The following is a 22,315-nucleotide window of genomic DNA, read 5'->3' as shown; positions in this document are numbered from 1 at the left end:
TAGAGTTTGTAACACTGCAAACTGTTTGTGACATCCAATAAAATAGGTGTGACTTAATTTGTTTTCTGTGCCTGGAATTCCAACTAGGGTAAGATTCACACAAGGAGGTCTGCTTAGGACTCTTAAAGAAAAATCAGAACAACCCCTGTTTCATAATTGGGCTGTTAAGCTGTTTGATCCTAAACTGACAACAACTATGGCAATCCAACAGAAGTCAGGAATTGGTCTGGGTTATCTTACAGAATCCTTCTGAAAGAACATAAGGATAAACAAAATGTGGCAATGGAAGAATCTGTTTAGAAACTGTGATGTTTGCTCCACTGGTGATACCTCTCAGGTTGGTCACAGTCTGCAAACATTCTTCAAAGTATGTATTAAAAGGAATACCTTCTTAGCAATACACAGAGTGCGCAGTCCTCTTCTGGCATATTCATCCAAATGCTGCTGAGTTCTCTCTTTAATCTTCTCTTCAACTTCTGAATTATTAGTACATGCTATCACACAAAAAGAGAAAGCAAATTAAACATGTTTGTTTAGGCTAAATTTTGTGGAAAATTTTGAAGGTCTAAATACATTTTTAAAACACCAAAATGTTTAAACTTTTAACTATGAATGTATCTTCATGTTTGCACCATGTGCTGTCTCTATAGTGAGCATGCAGTGCACCAGCGTGCACAAGCAGTGCAGATGAACCCATCTGGTACTGATATGTCTTTGCTCTGTATCAAAATCTTTTTCTAAAAAAATTATTTTCTAAAATGAACTGGGCCACAAATACTCAAGAAGTTTTTACTGTCACTGGTCTAGTGGGAGGGACCCAAAAGGGCAGTTACTGAAAAGCTTTGATAAAAATAACTGTTAAGGGGTGGACTATTCAGACAGGCATTCAATTCACCTAACTTCGGAGATGCAAAAGTTAGGTTCCAAGTTTACCTTGAGAAACAAAGTAAGGAGGGGCACCTCAAGAATGAAATTACTCCCCAAGTAAGACGAAAGCTTTTGGAGGTATTGTATCTGTCCCATGGCCTACACAGGCTTTTTGTCTAGACTTTAGATGGCTTATGTTGGGCAAGTTAAAATCCACTCTTGAAACTGGAAACATTCCTCTTCCTTACACATCATACAAACCAAACTTCCTTTTGCAGAAAGCAAGCCTTTAAATATAATTCCTTTATATTACTTTTTAAATCATAAAACCAAACAAATCCCACCACCACGGAACATCTTCTGAACTTAAATATACTTAGGTATTTATTTCTAATATACACAGGTAATATTTTCTCTTTACTCCCTTCAGTTAAAAATCAGTGACTGTTTGCTACGGTGTATGAATAAGTCAGAGCTTAAACAACGTGCATGGTGCATCCCTCCTGTGGCCCATTCAGAAACATTTACATCCACACAACAGGGCCCAGCAGACATTATTATTACATCTAGAAACACAGAAATAATAAGTGGATGAGGAAAAAAAAAAAATCAAAATGCACTGAGAGCTGACATCTGCTCCTGACACCTCTCTCCAAAAGTTGAGAAATGCTAACATAGGTAAAGGCTAGAGAGTATCTCATTCTAATAAACACCACTCACTGTGTAGCAGAAGCCAATGACCTTACTCACACAGATGACCTTACTTTGCAACTGGAAATACTTCAGTTGGCTCCAAAGGGTCTGCTTAAGACACCATTAAATCCTTTGATTAACAGCTGCTTCTCTCTTTGCAGTTCCCACACCAGCATACAGAACAGATATATCTAGGTGATGTGCAATGCTACCTTTCTGGGCTCCCCACAAGAACTGTTCACAGATAATACTTCTGCTTGCTTACTTGTCTCCTCTCATGAATCATGCCATCTTTCACCTGTACTGAAGAATGTACAAGGTGAGCAAAGAATTACGAGTTCTATAGATACCTTCAGATGCAGTTCTCAACAAATCCATCATGACTGAGTCTGCACCTTTTGTGTACACCACCACTTTGTTGGAGACTGGATGCCGAACCACCACTGACATCCTTTTCCGCAGTGAATCAAAAGGCAGGATATGCAGAAGCTGAAACGTTAAAGATCCCAGACCCGCAAAGTCCACAGTTACTTGATCTGGAGTCCTAGACTGTAAAATGCATTTATAAGCCCTGGCAGCATGAACCAAAGCAGCTTCATCCGGACTCTCAGCTTCATAACATAGTTTAGGTAAGGGAGATAACTCAATAGATGACACAGCACTGTTGGGTTCACAGCCAGCTACATTCACCATATCTAGTTCCTGAGGCACTTGGGAATTTTCTGGGCTGTCAGTATTGTGAGGTTCACCAGCCCTTTGAGCAGCTCCATCCAAAGCAGGTGAGGCCAGTTTCATTCTGAAAATAGACAGTTTTCTCACAAAACTATTGGGGCTTTCAGATGATGACTCCTTCACACTTGGAAGTGGGGAGGAACTCAGTCTTCGGACTGACAGCCTCTGGAACATTTGCCTGATATCCTCAAGCGATTTAATAGGCATCCTACCCAGTGAAGAGAGTCTCATCTGGAAAAGAATAGTTAGAGAAAGCATTTATGTTAAATTCTTCATATTTTATTATATTAAAGAAGGACAGCTTACAAACTATGTATGTTTCTTAATGAATGCAGTATTTTAAAATTTACCACAAGTTTGACTGCCTGTATTAAAGATGGGCAGTTCAACTAAACATATAAACACACGAGTACACTAAACAGCTCTTGTAAGCTGTAAAAACACTTCAGGTCTGAAAATTGGATGTGTTTCAAGTTTGATTCATGACTCTACGCAATACTTCTTTTTAGAACTTTCAGTAATGAAAAGAGTTAGTATGACATTGTAACTTTTAAAAGTTGTGGCAAACTGAACTGAACACTTTAATCCTTTTTCTGAATTAGAAGATATTTGTGAAGAATAAACCAACTCCATACCCCTCACAGTAACTAGCTACAAGAATTGCTAGAAACACAGTACCTTATCGATACTTTTTCAATGTTTTAAATTAAAGGTCAGTTCCTCTTTCCTCAGTGTTACAAAATAATTGGCTTTCTGTTACTTGGAACAGTCAGGAAGCTGACAGCTTACAACAGAGGAACAAGGCATGCAAGGCTGACACTCCTTTGTCACTGCTGTTGAAAAGCTAAGAATGAGTTACCAGAAAACATGTTCTTTTTGCCACTGAAAAGTATAAATTAAGGACAGACTCTGGCTTCAGTTCTAGTACCATTCTAGCAAGTTGTAATGTGTCTCCATTCAACATTGTGGGAATAGATACTAAGAACATCGTCCCTCCCTAACGCGACACTGAAATTTGCTGTTGCCTTGAGCTCTTTCATTCATTCTCTAATTGTGAACTCATGCCACATTGCTCTTCTCAACCTTCCTACCAGTGCTTGGAGATCTTCTACTCTGCTAGCAAATTATTCAGAAATATCTCCGAATATTTCTGAATATTCACCTGTACACTCTCACCTGTACATTTTTCTTCATCGCATTTAAGGAATAGCTAACTATAAACTATGAACTCAGGTGCCTCATCCACACATGGACCTCTAGGCTTCCTATGACGCTTTCTGGGAGTGCGTGGAAGGACAGTAAAATACTAGGCTTATTTATACACAGGGGGTACTTCATACACTACAGGATATGTTTTGGGAATGTCTCCAGCCATCACTGTAGGTTCACTGCCTAGATGGATGCAAAACTCTAGTCCTGCACGTGCCATTAATATTTTTTTCAAAAGATAAAGTCAACAAATGGAAATCACCAAAGAATGGGGGAAGGAAATAGAAGCTGAACTTGAGAATTATCCTGCAACACTGTCAAAACTGGTAAAAAGTGGGGTTATGAAAATCCCACCCTGAAAAAAACCCAAAGATTTAAAAAAAATAGTAGTATCTTTAAATATAAAGTTAGACTGTGTGCTCTGAAAACAATGAGTAGTCACTCCAGATAACTGAAGAAGGACAGTCTAGCAAACACGCCGTCAGTTCAAGGTGAGATCAGTTTATGTCACACTGTAAAGCATTTTTTCTTCAGATTAATATACATAAAAAATTGATCTTCCATATTTTTGTTGAAGTTCTATTTGAATAGTCAGGGAACAGGGAAAAGTGTTCTTAGTTCCAATATTCTGGGAATCTCCTGAGATTATTCTTATCTTTCAGCCAAGAGTAACCTCTTTGTAAAGGCAGCCTAAGTGTTAGTGTATTCTTAAAGGAAGCTATGCTCATATATAGGAAAAAAACCCCAGATTATAGAAAAAAGTTACGATGGCAATTCAATCTCAAAATTTGTCTTGTAAAAGTTATGAACAGTCTATACACAGAAACAAAAAGATGGAAGCCAAGTTACCAACATTGTTTTATACATTAACTCATTGCACTCTGTAGCTTTACAGTAATTCCCTTCTTTTTCTAACAGGACAAACAGGATAATTTTTTTATTGTCAGTTGTTTTCTTCCTTTCGTAATCAAACCAAAATGGAGCTTGGTTATTTGTAAATATGGCCAAATAGCCAAAAGTGAAGCCTTCTTACCTTCTGACGTGGCTGATGGGGGACTGAAACCACAACAGTATTACAGATTGCCAGAGCAAGAAAGAAGTCAGTGATGTACATTGTCTCCAAAGATAACTTGCTGCTACCTTCTTCTGACTGTTGATAGGAATGAAAAGAAATTTGACTGAACTTCTCCAGCAGCTGTGTGTCTGGTATAACATCCGTTTCCTATTATGAAATGAACAATGTCCATTAGGTTATAAGATTAATCTCAGTCTCTGAAGGTTAAATCAGTTACAGAAGAATGAATGAACAACTTCCCTCCTGGGCTAAGTTAGTTATACTAGGAAACAGAGAAACACTTTGGCGCTTTCACTGCCTTATGCTAGTCTGTTGAAAATGGAAAACTTTATGCCCAAAGAGGTAAACAGTAAGGTCTTAGTTCACAGACACTTCTACAGAGATTAAGAATGCTATTTAGACACCTTCAGGTACAGAAGCAGAGTTTTTGCCTCTCATAACCTCAAATAAATATTGATCATCTAGATATTTCCTATTAAAAACAAAAGAAAATCCTAGAAACTTCTTAAAATAAAAGAACAAACTGTTATTAAGATGAAGCTGGCAATTTTATCTGGAGTGGTCATGGACACACAGCAGCAAGAACCAAAGCATACACCTTCATGATTCAATGAGTATCTGCAATGTCAGGTGCAAATAGGATGCTGCCAAGCCATCATGACAGGCTCTGATTTTGAGGAGAGAGGGGATTTCTTAAATGACAAGCACTCTTGATCAAATGAGGGTAAAAAGATACTCCCTAATGAGTTACTTCAGAAATTTAGCATCAAACCCAACAGCTTTTACTTACAATGGGACTGCTGAAAGCCATGTGTCCTGAGTGGAGACCACCACCTGCTCCATCTTCCCTTATGAATGCAGGGTAACTACCAGACAACTGGTTCAAAGACTTTCTGTTCAAAGGTTCACACACAGCTCTGCAGTTGTGCCTCTGCCATTTTGACATATGTGTTGAAGAGCCACACTGACAATCAACTGAATCCTCATGCTCTGAATCCATCTCTTGATAGGATTCCAACCTCTTTGCTAAGGAAAGGGAAACAAAATTGTTGTTCCATGAGCAAAAAGAAACTTGTCTAAAACACTGCCTAAAGGTTCAGGAACCAAAATTTTAAAATAAGGAATTTAATATATAGTTAAGAATAATCCACCATTAATCTACAACTTGCAAGAAGTCGTCACACTGACTTCCTGTTTGAGACACTGCACTTCAAGAGCACCATTCCACTGGACTGAATCCAGAAGAGGAAGCAAGACTGATGAGGTTTCTAGACAACGTGTCACATGGAAACAATAAAACTAGTTGGAGTTACACAGTCTTCAGAAGAGCACACTGATGAGAACCAAATAACAGTCTTCAAGTGAAGGGCAACTGCACCACAGATATAAATGCGGTTCTATGGCCCACGAATCTAGATAGGAAGGTCAGTGCTGTAAAGAACCACTATAGCAAATGGAAACACTCCTCTGCTATCACGTCCTTGATCGAGAACATACCCAAGTGTTTACACTGGAGCTCTCAAACAGTGTTTGATGACATGTCACAAGTTGAAATCTGAATCCAGAAAGCACTGGATCAGTGTGCTCTATTCAGGTTTCAGCGTTTTACCTCTCACTGTGAAAACAGCATGCAATGAGCATACACTAGCAGTTCAGTACCTAAAATCCACAGACAGCACAGAAAAATTGTTTTGAGGACTGTGCATTGCGTATTTATTTCATTGAAGTACGGATATAAACAATGGCATCCTAGGAAAAACAAAACATTAACACACAGACTTATCCAGCAACACCTCTAATTCCCTGTTTCTTTCTTATTTCAAGTCGTAGCTACTGTACAGGAAAAAGTGAAAACTGTGATATTATTCTGTTTTATGTAAACACAAAATCTATCCACAGTTCAGTCCCCAGCTCTGTTGCTCAAAATGAGATGGAAATAGGTTTATTATGTCACTTGTGAGTCCTTTTCCTCCTAGCAAAGCACAGGAGCTTAGCTATGTTTCAGAAATGAGGTACCAGATTTGCTACCCTGTTAGGTTTTCCATATTTCCTGTTCTCTTCTGTTTCTGGAACATAAATGAAAGAATCCTCTCATCTTGCCATTCTGATGAGCCAAGAAAAGCAGAGAGACCAGAGCTTACACCTTCCTTGGGAGGCTATCTCCCTATTGTCAACATGAAATTAGTAACGTAATTCTTTTAAAAAACAAATAGATGGGAACGTAACAAACTGTGGCTCTCCACAACTACCAAATACAATATCCCACATGAGGCATTGATACCTTTTACTAGAAAGCAACACTAGTGACTTAGTATGTGTTTGCAGAGGCAGGTTTGGACAACATGCCCATTCCACTATGCTTCTAGGCTGTTGAGAAGAACTGCATGCTCTGTCTGAAGTAACATGTGGCACCTCTTGTAAAACCACACTGCTCTACCGCCATGGTGCAAGAGGCACGTGTGACTTTAGACAGAACACTGCATGGGGGCACCTATATGGAGGACTATACTGAATCACAGGCACTGCTGTTGTGTGCTTCCCTCATGTGCTCCCTTTACCCTGGGTAACAGATACAAACACAGAGATAAATGTCCGGACTAGGTGGCTTGTATGCAAAAGCCTGTACTGTGTTGCACTGCAACTCTTACCATGTGTAGCAGGAGCCTTGCAAGCAGCAGCTCTATGCAACTGAACAAATACAAAGCAGGGCTAAACCACAGGACCTACCAAGGTTTCATAAAGTGATTTTCAGGGCTCATATAATTTCTAATTTGTTAGGAAGAAACCTATGCTTATTCTCCAGGAAAAAAACAGGGTGCAGGAGGAAACAATTATGAACATAACTAACATACTAATAATTTTGGAAGATAACTCTATGTGAACTACATAGAGAAGCACATGTAGATACACTTTTCCTGGCACACTGAGACCTGAATCAGCTACAGTTGCATCATTCACACTACTGCTTGGTTTCTCTTCTGAAATACTTTTCCTTCCTATAGGAAATGCTCTGAAAACACATTCTACTTCTTATCTAAGTTGTTCATTAACCAAGTTTGAGACTTAAAAATATTTTTTTCTCACTTTGCTGTAGTCATCCTTCCCAGTACAATCATGCAAAGCTAAAGAATTATCTGGACAGCCACACACTAACATTTTCAAAATATGTGCAGAAATTGCTGTAAAATTTGTTTGCAACCATCTGGTCCTGTGACAAAAGGAGGGCTGAACTGATTCACTGCTGTGACCAGCAGGGTGTGCCTTTTGCTCACAGTTGTGAGCAATTCTATCTGGCAGCAAACCCACCAGTACCACAAAGGGGTTTAATACACAGCTGTGCTCCACATGTCCAACTGTCAGCACTTCCCCTTTGATCTCATCTGGAATGCTTGCATTGCCCACCAGCAAAAGAGCAAAGGTCTGCAGCCGCTAATACTTACACACGGTAACCATAATAAAAACTTTGTGGTTTTATATAATTAATAAAGTAGCTAATTAAATAATTTGTGTCACTCTTCCCAGTTTTCTCCTGTGTCTGGAGTTGCATCTTCTCCTGGCTCCCATAAGGCTTCAAGCTGGCTCTCATGGTATGTATACTGAAAGATGGTACACTTTTATACAATAAGATAGCAACTATCCGTTAACACCACCTGGTAACTTTTTGGCTAACAATAAACAGGTGTGTCTAAGATATAAGTAAGAATACAACAATCATTTTTGATGGAGGTACTTATCTTTGCAGCATTAACACACATATGGACACACGTGATTGACTTGTACCTTAAAATTACTGTTAAGTAATGTATTTATACTGTTAAGCATGTAATTCATTTATGTTACTGTATCCTCAAGGGCAAAAGTATGTTGAATTGCAGCTTTAAGATATACTATATAAAGTTGGTACACTGCTATGTCAGTCAACAGTATGTTTAAACCCTAAAATGCTAGGTAAGCACTGGTGCTCTAATTGGGGAAAAAAAGAAAAAGAGAGGAAAGACTAGATGGGCAATTTTCAAGTGTTCTGGGTTCTGAATATTTCAAGGAGAGAAACAAAACATAGTAGTCATAACTTCTTCCAGAGCAAGTAAAGGATATTACATTCATGGTATCAAATGGTATCATGTTGGAAAAATGACCCATGTGGGCACAGGTTTAGAGTCTTACCATTTTCGTCATGGCAATACTCCTGTCCTGCAATGCTGCATCTCCGAAAAACCATCTTATTTTCAGTGAGGGTTCCAGTCTTGTCAGAGAAGATATATTGAATCTGGCCAAGGTCTTCAGCAATATTCAGCGCTCGACACTGAATAGTTGAATCTGTTTTCTCATGGTAAAAATCAATGTCATTCTGTATTAAATAGATCTGTCCCAATTTGACAATTTCAATTGAAACATAGAGAGAAACTGGGATCAAGACCTGCCAAAATAAAACATGGGGATTAAATAAAACCTAAGTCTTTGGCCAGTTACAAATATAAAGTAACTCTACTGAAGTCGAAGAGTTACTCAAGGGTATAAATGAGATCAGAATATGACCCATGTTCAAAGCAGACTAAAGTTACCTGTAATAAAATTATCATCGTCCAGAACATATAGAATCCTGCTAATATTGGAGGAACCGATTTCCCATCTGGCTTGGGGATGTTAATAAAAGGTATTTCCGAATACCTAGTTAACCAAATTCCATGGCCTTGAAAACAAGAACAAGATAAAGTGAGTCAGTTGTATGTAAACTCTATCACAGTTCAGGGTCATTGTGGTACCTGTTACACTCTGCAGTCTTTTCTATGCTTTTAAACTACCATTTTCTGTCTTGTTTTTTTCTTCTACAGGAACCCAAATATCAATGCATAGAAAAAATACCTTACATGCATTTCTATCAACAGCACATCTATACAGCATATCTCAGAACTAAGGAAATATTAACTACACTTCACAAACACTTCTTTTCCCCAGAAAACCCCCTCTGGCAATTAATTGTGTTGCCGTGAGATTTAGGTGCTGAAAAAAAATCTCCTGGAGCAATTAATTAGGGGTGAGATAAGAAAGGGTTTATTTGCCAAGGCTAAGATGTTACAAGACGTGCAGGCCGTGCCTAAGAGGTTACATTTTACAATACCATCCATCCAATCCCAGATGTGTCCACCCTGTGGCCTTTACTCTGGTCCGCCCCGGGGTCCACCCCCTTAAAATGGGTCTGGGGTGTATTTCGGGACCTCTCATTCATCCCATCTTCACCACCATCAGAGCACAAAGGGTACATAGTTACCTAATTTCTGACCTATTCTGTGGTTTAGGCCCAGATATGCTGTTCTGTCAACTGTCTAGGCCTTGCCTTGACAAAAGACTAAACATTTCTATTGTATTCAGAAGTAGGATTGATATGGGGAGCATAGAATGGGGTAAGAGGGATAAGGAATGTATAAACAAGGGTGCTACAGGGAAAGGGATAGCGACAAGGGACAAGGGATGCTGCTTTTAGAGTCTACCTATAAAACTTACAAGGCTTACCAATATTAGAAAAATAAAAAAACCATTAGGGGCTTAAGGCATCAATTGCTATCCTTGCTTGTTCACGTTTTAGTCTACCTGTGAACATGTCATCATTATTAAGTACTGAAGTATTTTTAAACATATTTTAAACACCTTTATGATCTGTCAGAAAAGTCAGTATGTTTAGATACACTCAAGGTCACCATTTAATCAATCCCTAAAATATAAGATCATTACAACCCTAGTCACACTAGGTCTCTCACCTCAATGTGTACATCAAACATTATCTGAAAAATCCCAAGAGGAAGTAGGAGTTTTGCATAGCAGTAGTGAGAGAAAAGAGAAATCAAACAGAGAAACAGGTTCCAGACCTAAGAACTCACATCAGAAATACACTTCTTGACCACATCCCAGATTAAACATGACAACATGAACTAAAACCTGGCAGCATCCCCAATTTTTAGGGAATTACACATGGATAAAGACTGACAAAATGAATCAACCCCAAAATAAAACACTAAGCTGAGAGAGGAAAACAGTAGGAGTCTGGTGATTCTCACTTACCTATTGCTCCAGTTAAACACATCAAAATTAGAAGTAGAACACACCAAAGAATATCAGTGTTCACTTTTCTTTCCAATTTACTGCGCTTGTAGTGAGGGCCGTTGTTATTCAGCATGGCTTTGGTTTCATGACCTGCAACCAAAAAACAGGTTGAAATTAATTCTCTGATGACAGGTATCAGAACCACAAGTGCTTTATATTTCTAAAGCTCTGGGAAACAGAATACTTCTATTGACAAATATTTGACCAGTGATTATAAATACGAGCAAATTAATTTCTCATACAATGCATGAATTATGTTGTAAAGAAAACTGAACAAGCTAAATCAAAATCTGTCATGTGTACATTACCTTTTGTCACTAATGTTCCTTCCTATAGAAACAACCTCATTCTTGATCCCTCTGTATTATTTCTAGTTTTCTACAAAATCCTATACCTCTGTTACAACTATCTGGCTGGATACATCATATTGATTAGTTTAAAAACCTCTGCCCTTTGATGCAGAACACTGAAGAACAGCACTAGCTTCAGTTTCAGATAAGAAAAAAATCCTAAGCAAGCCAAGCATTTCCATGTCCACTTCAAAACCTGGGTTTACCACTGCAACTAATAGTTAAGGACAAGGGCCTGTTCACATGCAACAGATCTGTTCTTCCAGTAATAATTAGACATATCAGTTTTTTACATTGTTAAATCAGAAGCAAACTTCCCCCAGACATGAGTTCTTAACATTTCTAGCTACAGCTGCCTTCTGCTGGATTCAAGCTTTTACTCTCCCAATTCCCCTTTGCATGATACTGTTTTTTAGGGCACATAACCATCTTGTGTGCAAGGCAATCTGTGAAAGCCAGGGTGGTTCACTAACCTGCATAAACCACTATGCCTACAACAGCTTCTGTGTTTCTTACTGTGCATCCTCGCAGGAGTAAGTTTTCCTTGCTGAGAGCCACTCGATCCATGTTTGAATGCTCACTGTAAAAAAAAGCACATCATGTCAGCTGTAGGACTCCAGCAATTACAGTCAGGCTTTGCAAAACCACTGGGGAGTAGATTTCCCAAAGAAGCTGCAAGTCACTGACCCCCATTCTGACATTACTGATTGGACTTTTCAAAAGAATGGAGTAACATGCAAGCAGATCACTCTTGAAAATCCAAGCATGAAGGCACTGCATTACAATTTTCTTGTGTTTATAAGCCCAGAATTTGCCAGCTGTCATATGAGAAGTAGGCAACACTACTGAAAAGAGATCCAAGACAAACACTGGAAGTTTGAAACCCTATAACTTCTACTTGGATTACCAGCATCAGAAAAAATTTGGAGAAAATAGAAAATATGTTTAAAATTCCATTTTAAACATATTGAGAGCATCACCACTCCTGTGGTATACTTTCAGTGCAGGCAGGCCCACTGTAAAGGTGCTTTCTCAGACTAAGATTTATATATATTTATTTATCTTCTCAAATATCTAATGTGTCAGTGTGCAAAGGGAAGAATATAGACATAACTCTCAAATCCTGAAAATCAGTTACCCCATAAAACAGCATTTTGTTTTCCTACTGTCTACAGAAAATCATAAACCTGTAAGAATCATAGAATGGCTGGAGTTGAAAGAGACCTTAGAGATCATCTAGTTCCTTAAGGTTCCTTCCAACTCTAACTCTGAAGAAAAACCCTAACCCTAACCATGAACTAAACCTGACAAAAAAACTACAGCTAGACACACTGGTGATAAGGAGTTTGATCAAGTGATTGATGGTTACAGAAAACAAATCAGAGCAGGAAGGGTGTCCTAGTTAGAACAGCTGGGACCGATTCATCACTGGATGGGTGTAGCCCAAAACTGTGTATTCTGTAGCCTTCCATGACATTTCCCAGAAACTGTTGTCAGTAGAGGCCTGCAAGGATGTTCCTGTCCTCATGCCCTCTTATGGAATTCCCCACTCTGAGGAAAGGACTGAGCATCCTTTTATGGAATTCCCCGCTCTGGGGGAGGGACTGAACATTCCTGCCTGAGCTGGAGAATATATAAACCTGGAGTTTCGGAACCTTTCGACCACTCGTGGGATCCAGAGGAGGACTGCAGCTCACCGCTCTCAACCAGACTGCAGCTCACCGCTCTCAGCCGGACTGAGACCACCACCCTCGGCTGGGCTGCAATCACCACTTTTGGCCAGACTGCAGCAGCTCTCCCACCAGCAGGTTTTTCCCCTCTCCTTTTGCTTTGGACTCAGGGGGGGCCCAGGTAGCACCGTTTTGTTTGTGCCCCGGGGTGCTGGGTTGTACATCTGGGCTTTGTGGGTTAGGGCCGGTTGCTTGTCTGTGTGGTCGTACTTATTGTATTATTTTATTAAATTGTTATTCTGACTTGTAATCTCTCTTTTGAGTTGGGTTGGTTTCCCCTGATGGTTAACTTTTAAACCAGTACAAAGGGAAGCCAGCCCTTTTGATTTCCAATTCTGAGCAATGCAGTTTGCCCAATCAGGCCATGCTCCAGATCAAATACTGTAGAGGTCACACATTATGAAGGGCAGATTTGAAACAGCTATTTCAAGTATGAAATACACAATTGCAAAACAGCCTGAACTAAGATGTTAAAAATATTCAATACAAAATAAAAAGCACCAGTTCACAATCTGCTGCTCAGAAAACCCCTCTGGAGCTCTATCTGTTGGGCTGCACTCAGAAAGGTAGTGGTGGAAACTGATTTCTATCTATATTGTTATTTTTTAAAGCAAATATTACAAACTCTCTGAAAATTAGTAAGAATGACAAAGCAAAAGACAGTAGTTTAAAGAGCCATCAAGCGTACTTACAGAAAGCCTCGGAATCGACTGAGGTTGTTGTTAGGACTTTCACACTTTATTCTGCTGGAAAATTCCTCTGGATCAATTTCAGAGACCTAAAGCCACAGGAACAAAAAAAACCACCAAAAAACAGAACTCAGACAAAATGAGATAGAACTTAAAAACATCATAAACTCATAGGTTCAGATATTGCTATCTTTGAAACTGTAGGTTGTGGGTGGTGTTGATGGTCTCCTACCCTGCATAAATCAGACTTACAAATCAGAGAATGACTTTCTAGTAAATATCACCCTGACAAGTATCAGTTGCATTGCTGATATTCTGAGAGCACTGGAAAGGAGAAAATGGGTGGAAGGGTAAGAAAGAAGAAAACAACAAAACCAATAAGAACATCTAAAAGGAAGAGATTTCCCATAGGTTTTTTTCATTATATGGAAAATAAAAGAAAAAGAAGAGGCACTGTCTTCTCTGCAAGCAGTATTTCTTGCACATAGGCATTTTTTTCCCAATACCATGACCAGGATGCTATTTGTGCTAACACCAAGAAAGCAGATAGAACTTTGTAATGATGTTTGAGACTTACGAGTACCAAAGAAAAGGCTGTTATGAAAGGCCAGAGGTACGCATTAATGAGAAAAGCCAAGCAAAACAAAATCCTGTATTAGTAAGAATGAAGCATGACAAGAAGTAAGAGAAAAGCCAAAAGGCCTTATCTTTGGAATTACCTGCTGTTGCAATTTAATTTCAGTTAATGGCATATGACTATGCCTCTAGCCTCCAGTATAACACAGGCTAGCCTCGGGTATAACTGAGTCATTTCCAAACTGAGTACCTGTCACTAATTCTTTAAAAAGTCATTCGTTCTACTGTTTAGAAAAAACAAATACACAATTTAAAGTTTCAAACTCCCAGGTATAATTCTCTGATTCACAGGTGTTACTGAATACATCTGCATAATTACAGGTTTCTGAGAAGGCTGTGCTCACACAACCATGTGGCTTCACACTGGCAGAATAGCAACTGTGAGCTTAAAACACGATCCTGTAAGTAGAATTTGAAACTCAGAAGACATCACATTATTAGCAAGTACTTTGTTGGCTTGCTAAAAAAATTTTTACTATGTTTTTCTGTATTGATGTATTGCACTGTATTAACCTGAAGTGGATTAACCCTCATGGACAGCACATCATGCCTTTGTTATTACCACTCACTAAGTAACGGGACTTAGAGACAACTTCTCACTTCCTCACCACTGCTGAAAATTCAGAGGCAGTTCAGGTAATTTTATCTCCAGAGGACTAATCAGCCTGTTGTTATGGGGACAGCACTGAGTCTCCTTGCTATTGTTTTCAGCATGGTGTTTCAGCAGCAGAACTCAATACCAAGTGTGCTGAAGACTGCAGAAATGACAGGATTCTTTGATCTTTTGATATTGCCCCCTTCCTATTGTGCCAGTCTCCAACATTTTGACTGCTAGGTATAACAGTATTGTATGGAGTAACAATATGTTTGAAATATGAAAAAAACAGTGAAAGAGAAGATAATATCTGCTCTTCTTTTTAGGTCTTTATACAGCACAGAAGTCCCCTCTAAAAAACTCAAATTTCTCACCCACAGCATGCTACGCACCATACATGACTTCTTGACATTTACCTGAATAGATAATTTCACTGGCTTGCATTACTTCAAATAGATCTGTCTTTCTCACGGTTAGGTGAACACATAAATATTTTCTCCAAAACAACTCCAGTAACAAATTATAACTGTTACCTAATAACTTTGTTTTCAGATGCGGACTGTTGAGCTATCATGAATTACGCAATGTAGAGGGCTGAGTTGATTGGGTTTTTTTAGTTGACCATCTGTCATGTCAACTTTCTTAGGTGACTAGAAACACACAATTATCACCTGCTCTGCATATCCTTTCACCACCTGTCTCTGCTTCAGATTGGTTTCTCCATCAAGGCCTGCTGTTTCAATGTAACAGACCCCATCCAGGTCACTGGAATATAACAGCACCATGTCAGCAGGAATGATTTCATTACGTGAAAGCCGGACGAAGTCCCCAACATTGACATTTTTCCAGCATTCATCTATGTATTTCTTCTCCTTCCTGAAATACACAGAAGAACAGTTCATTTAAAGACTTTTTACAAATGCATGATCTCAAAGTTCAGACAAACACACTGGAACTAGAAAATGTCTCAAATAACTATTTATGCTTCCAACCATTAAAAATCTCTGATAAGACAGTGCATTCAGCTCAAGCTGAATATAATTACAAAGAATCAACTCTGGAGTCCAAGCCATTCTTCTGGGAACTACATTCAAGACACCCTCTGAGAATTATTTTAGCTCTATTTAAAATTCAACACACTTGCTTCCTATATATTCATCATTCCAAGAAAGGAAACAGTGTTTTTAGTATTTCTCTTTGGGCCTTCACTTTTTCTTGCAATTATGCAACCAAGAACAGCTTCTTCTCTTCCAATAAGGCCTTTCAAAAATGTCTGTCCCCAAAATAACGAACATTTACCAGTAAAGAAAGAATATTCAGCAACAACTTCACTGATGCTCTGAAAATAAATATTTGTATTTACAGAATTTTAAAGTATATTTTTTTGTTAATTTTTGAATGCAAGGTTCAAGGCCAGACTGGATTGGATTTTGAGCAAACTGGTCTAGTGAAAGGTGTCCCTGCCCATAGCAAGGGGGTGGAACTAGATGATCTCTAAAGTCCCTTCAACCATTCTATGATTCTGTGAAGGTACCAAGACTCTGTAATACTCAGTGAAGTAAATAAAAGCTCACACTTGTCAGCATTGAGTTGAAATTCTTTATTAGTATGAAATATCCAGGCATGAAGTAAATAAGTTTGAACTGTTTTCAACATTCCATTTATAGCTGCTGTTGTGTTCTCGGCTGAGATTAAGAATTTTCCTTTAATGTATAATCACAGCAGTTCATTGCAAACACAGTGAAGTTTAGAGTGGCAAACAGGATGCAGGGTAAAAAGCAACAGAGTGCTTGAGGAGTTAGCCAGAGGCACACAGCAGCAGGCTAATGCAATGTGGGTGGATGAAAGACACCTACAGTGACTGCTACAAGGACTGCGCAGGTCTGGAGTAGGTTTTTGTACAAACTATTACTGCCCTCAGTGACTGTTTTGTTTCCTGCCTTGCATGGACTAACCCAACAGCAGCAATGTTTAAAGAGAGGAGCATGTATGTACTCTCCACAGTCTTCATTTCTCAGTCATCCAGACTGGGGTATGGTTTGGGCTGCATTTTCTATTGAAACAGAAACAGATACTCCTAATGACAAAGAAAATATCAGAAAAACATTCCCTGTATTGAGCTTTGCACCCGTACTTTTCAGACCTGCATTATCTGATAGTATCCCTTAGAAAATACCTGTCTACAAACAGATGGCACAAGGCCCACACATTTAACCACTGTAATGATGACAGTTTCTCCACTGAAGATAAGGAGGTGTTTATATTGTTTTCAAAGTGCAAACAAAGCAAAACCAGGAAGCAATAAAAGCTGACAAAAATTAAAGTGATATAATGCACAACTGTTTTCTCCTTAAGATGCTCATCACTAGTCTTCTACACAGATGGAACACTGGCACAATGGAAAAAGCATGTAAAACTTAAAGCTACAGCCATGTCTATCAGATGGATGGATTAAAAAAACTGCAAGAATCAACTTTTCATACCAGTACATCTCCACTGAAATAAAGACAAGGAAAAAAAAAAGAGTTGAAGGAAAAAGTTCTAAAGTAAATTAACAAACTCCAAATTAATTATAGAGGCAAACAGAAAAAAGGTAGGAAGAACTGCTGAAACACAATATGACTCTCACTTACTGAAGGTATGACTTAGGCTTTGATAGCTGCAAATCTGTTGACAAAGTAAATCTATTCAGGAGACAAGAGATATGAAAACTAGTAATTTTTGTTTGTTTGTTTGCTTAGAACTACCCTTCAGGTATAGAAAAAACCTAAATCAGCATAACTTTCTGTGTAGGCCAATTTACCCCACTATGAAGGCCAAACGAGTCCAATTAGGATGCAACACCAACTGGAGCAGAATGCCCTGGTCACTCCAAAACAGCAACCTTTTGCCTCACCCTCCAAACAGGATGGAAAGGATTTGAGAACCCATGAGGACAGTGGAAGATTACTTCCTCAGCCAGCTTGCATCTAGAAGAGTTAGAGAAAGGGTGGAAACAGAAAGGTAAGCAAGACAAAATAAGATCATAAGCGAAGAAAGCAATGGCATCACTAATGCAGTAAGATAAAAACATCAGGTGAATAGCTGTCAATTTCTGTCCCTGAGCTCTACAGAGATTTTTCAAAGTGAATTGGAATTTCCAAAACCATAGAAATATTTGGAAACTGCAGACCTTGTGACAAAGTAACCCTTTGATTTATTCTTGAAGAAATTATTTACAAGAGATTAAAAAAAATACAAAATACCAGTACTCTCGCATCCCTGTATTTTTTTCTAACTACTATGCATTTCACAAAAAAATACAAAAAACTATTTGTCCATGCTGCCAGTGTTGAGATTAGCCCTCAGGTGATGGAAGATATTTCCTCTTTTAAATCACCACCTGTTTATTGAACATTAGACTGAAAACGTATGATGCTTCTTTTTACTTGATTGACCTGAATGAGTCCCACTTTCTTTATGCCAGACTGGAGTCTGGGAGAGGAAGGAAAAGCTAAAAGTAAGGAAGAATCTCGTAGAAAGGATTTTTCTTTACAGAGCTCAGTTCCACAAAGAAAAAGTGATTATTAAATTATGTCTGGGTTCCAAATATATACAATGATTTGCATAAACATGTATTTGTAAAGAACAGTAATTAGAACACATCTACTCGCAAGGCTTGCTATGAAAAAGAAATATACTTGAGAGCTCTGCAGAAGAGGGAAGAAGAGAAGAAAAACATATCAGCCAGCAACATTGTCTATCCTGCTTCTGATACAGCAGATGGATCATGCACATATTCTCTATCCAGTTCAGCACAAAGTCTAACAAAAAAGTGTAGCTGCCTTTAGTGGTAGGTCAGCAGGGAACTAAATGGATTTTTCCATCATAGTCACCTCACCACTGTTCTACTAAAATGACATGAACTACACGATGTTAACAGATGCTCAAACAGAAATGCCTTTATACTTCATGATTCATAGCTATTTAAATGAGATCCTACTACTTTAGAATGATAACTTGGTCAAAATGCACAAGGACTTGATAACTATTTAACATCAGACTAACAATTATAAACTAAACTAAAATGCACATTAGCACATCTTACTGTTTATTGATATGTTTTATTACTCCACAAGTGAAAAATGAGAAAGGGGAAAAAATTATAAGCAATATTATCACATTTTCAACACAGAAATACACTTTCCTAGAAAAATCTGCTTCAGGTTCTGTGTATTTAAGACCAAATACAATAAATCTGATCCATCAAATGGATACAATCCACAGCTCTAAAAAGTAGCAGGTTGAAAACGCTGAAACTATGGATGTCAGACATTTGCTATAAGCAAAAGCAATTAAGGGGTAGGGGGTGATGTCGGATTTGTCAAAAAACAGCGAAACTAGCATCTAAGGTGCTCAGATAGACCTATCAAGGCATTGAGACTGTCATGTTTTGTCATGGAGAACAGAGCACAGTAAAACTGGGTTTTATTATGAAACCCTTAGCTTTGTACACAAGCAAGCCTCACAAGAGTTCAAGAAGCAAGGATCATTGGTGTTCCTGAAAATGCTTCATCACACAAATTATCTTCGGATACAAAAAGCTGGCCTACCAGCTTTCAGGCATGACAACTATTGCTTAGTTACGTTGAGATAGCAAGAAGAGCTGCTATACTGGGCACACAGAAGCCATGGAGGTGTCAGTATCTAACGTGTAAGTAAAATCACAGACAGAACGTACAATGTATACAACTTTTCCACATGAACAAATGCACAGCAAGAAAATGACTGGAAATTGTATTCAAAATTACCTAGCTGTTCATCATGTTTACAATTACTATTTTTGATAAAATGCATGCACTGGAACAGGGGATTCTTGTTAAAAAAGTTAAGAAATTCTGAATCTGAATGTGAGATTAACCGAAGTTTAAGATAAATCAGCTCACATGTAGTGAGCAATAATTTTTTGTACCAGTAGCATTTAATTCTCCTGAACCATGCCTCTCAGCTTATTTTTAAAACCAGACTAGACTATATAAAATACTTCATGACAAAAACTAAGGAGAAAAAAAAGTTACAAAGCCAAAACATTTAGAAGCACAATAAGGAATTTTCACTCAGGACTAATATGGCCACTGATTATTACACATTTTTGGTGAAGGGGGGGAAAAAAATCAAGTCAGAACAGAAGATCAGAAATTAATTCTGTTTCATTAACATTGGTATAAGATTATAAGTAACACAGAATCTTCAGGAATACGAAGATCGAATGCTTCAGCTTTCTGGCAATGAATTCTTTCAGGGTACATGACAATTCATAGCCAGAAATAACCCAGCTTCTCCCTTAAACCTTCTCTGCAGACATGAAAAAGAAAGAAAACACTTATCTTCCCTAATAGCCCAATTTCTTACTTATTTTGAGCTCAAATTTTTATAGGTTGAATAGAATGTTTCTGGGAAAGCTGCTATATATATTTGTGTTTGCCAACAAAATCTGTTTGGTTTTGCTTTGTGGTATATAATATGATAGTCCAGACTTTTACGGTTATGAGTTAGTTCTTAAACTACCAAGAGAGTGTGGCAAATGCTAGAAAGCTGGAGATTCCATCTGCTAACTACCACATTACATTTAATAATTATATAGTACCAGACTGTAAATATGCTGCATGGGCTAATTAAGGTTACCTCTAGAGTACAAAGTTTAGGGTTTGGCATAAACCTAAACTAGCACATTAAGATTTTGAAAACCTTATTTTCAATGTATTGCCTTCACTAAGAAAAGGTGTGTCTTTAATGAAAAGAGGAAGATTTAAATGTGGTTTCGTACTACAGCAACTACTGTATGTTATTTGTTAAAGTGTTGAACTCCCAATCACTCCTCTCCAGCACCTTTCCAGGTGCTATTTGTGATGGCTACCACAACACATTAAACTGACATTTTCCAAAATACTTGTTTCCCTACATGGAAACAGAGCATGCAAGAAAGAAAAAGGGTTCACTATACTTCCTTTATCTTTGTATTTTACATGCTCAGAATATCCTTTTATGACAGGTATAAAAGAAAAACAAATATGTGGGCAGCACCAACATGTACTAAAAGAATTTTTTGCCAGTTAATTTAGAATATCATCAGTTTGCATTCCTATCTTTTTATTATCCCTGTATAATAACTGCTTATCAGCAAACCTCTTGCCACTAGCAGATTCCACTCCTGATTTGCACCCACAGTCTGCAATATTGCAGTCCTGCATGGTGAAACAGATGCTAACATTTGTACCAAACTGTGATGCACTCAAATAGAAAATTATCTCATTCTTCTTGGGCAAATGTTATTACATTATAAGTACAATATGATACCACTAATGAGCGATAAACTAGCAGCCTCTGAATTTCCATGGTGCTTACAGCCATTTTAGAGGAACTAAAAATACACCTTTCAAAACAAATGCTAGTTAAGCAACAATGCTAAACTAGTCAAAGTAGCTTGGTTAACACAGTAAAAACTCATGCATGAACATGCCTCAAAGCATAATTTTTTTCAGCAAATTTTACACTAATTTGATACCCATTTAGCAAAACTGGTGATTGAGACTCAACTAAACCCTGAGCGACCTGATCTAAACAGCCCTGCTTTGAGCAGGGGGTTAAGTTCAGATGACCTCCAGAGACCTTTCTCTAATTATTTTATGATTCTATGAGTATTCAGAAAGTAAATCAAAAGAATTATCAACAACTTTTCACATAATAGTCATAATCAAATAACAGCAATATACCATATAGACAGTTGTCTCTTACCTGCTATATACTTTAGTTAGTAAGTTGTTTATCTGTTTATCCATTTTGTATCTTGAGTAATCTTCCAAACCATCCTTCACTGCAATAATTGTGAGAACCCCTACCAGAGGTAGCATTGTAATTTCTTTTTGGAAAGCTTCCACCAGAGGAACCCAATTTAGGACAACTAGAAATAGGAAATACAAATTGGCAACTCTGAAACAAAGAGAAAACACAGGAGTTAGCTGTACTAGCAGATAGTGATACTTATTTCCCCACTGCATGCTATACAGACATTTAAGTTAACAGCAATTATCTTTTCTTCACCCCAACTGCAATTTAAGAATTAAGTATCCAGAACTCTGTTTTCACTCTCCAGTCAACAGATTACTTAGCTGCACTGCTGCTTAATATCCATGACCAGACAATGCAGAAACCAAGAATTTTCCTTTATTTTCAAAACTGTCCTCCAGGCACAAGTTTTCTAGTAAAGCACTGGTAAACTTCCACTCTCTCAAATTTCCAGGTCTTTTAAACTTAATTTTATCATCTCTCAGGGGAGATGGCATGTCTTAAAAAGGAAGCCATCCTACAACCTCCCTGCATAACTTTACAAATCAGCAGTCCTCCAAGAAGAAGGAAGATGAAAAAAAACTGGCAAGAGAGATAGACATGAAGGAAAGGGAAAAACACATTTACAGGAAATGAACTGAAAATCCTACTGCAGATTGGTGTGTGGCAGTGCTCCAAGAGGAAGAAATAGTTCAATAGTCCAAAGAACTGAATAAGTGGAAACTACATAAGCTAAGAAGAAAAGGATTAGTCCAACACTGATATTTAAGACATTTTGGCCAAATAACACATATCTTTTCAGAAGTGATAAGCAG

General features: G+C 38.1%; 1 protein-coding gene across 3 annotated transcripts in view; it reads right to left on the bottom strand.

The window, feature by feature from the left end:
* The window catches only part of ATP10D (ATPase phospholipid transporting 10D (putative)), a 45,778-nt gene that overhangs the window by 15,953 nt on the left and 7,510 nt on the right, over nucleotides 1-22,315 (bottom strand). For 2 of the 3 annotated variants that reach the window (XM_027636202.1, XM_027636203.1), the window contains exons 3-13: nucleotides 21,450-21,644; nucleotides 15,347-15,551; nucleotides 13,448-13,533; nucleotides 11,499-11,605; nucleotides 10,634-10,765; nucleotides 9,139-9,266; nucleotides 8,741-8,993; nucleotides 5,367-5,602; nucleotides 4,535-4,723; nucleotides 1,911-2,523; nucleotides 388-494 (exon numbers count right to left, since the gene is read on the bottom strand). In XM_027636202.1, the coding sequence (XP_027492003.1) occupies nucleotides 388-494; nucleotides 1,911-2,523; nucleotides 4,535-4,723; nucleotides 5,367-5,602; nucleotides 8,741-8,993; nucleotides 9,139-9,266; nucleotides 10,634-10,765; nucleotides 11,499-11,605; nucleotides 13,448-13,533; nucleotides 15,347-15,551; nucleotides 21,450-21,644 (2,251 nt within the window). Of the gene's footprint in view, nucleotides 1-387; nucleotides 495-1,910; nucleotides 2,524-4,534; nucleotides 4,724-5,366; nucleotides 5,603-8,740; nucleotides 8,994-9,138; nucleotides 9,267-10,633; nucleotides 10,766-11,498; nucleotides 11,606-13,447; nucleotides 13,534-15,346; nucleotides 15,552-17,478; nucleotides 17,645-21,449; nucleotides 21,645-22,315 lie in introns of those variants that run through there. The other variant, XM_027636204.1, reaches the window with a different exon arrangement.

Source organism: Corapipo altera, unplaced genomic scaffold (genome assembly GCF_003945725.1).
Source record: "Corapipo altera isolate COAL_440 unplaced genomic scaffold, ASM394572v1 22b, whole genome shotgun sequence".
Lineage (NCBI taxonomy): Eukaryota > Metazoa > Chordata > Aves > Passeriformes > Pipridae > Corapipo > Corapipo altera.
The sequence above is the reverse complement of the archived record's forward strand: the minus strand, read 5'-3'. Positions and strand labels throughout refer to the sequence as shown.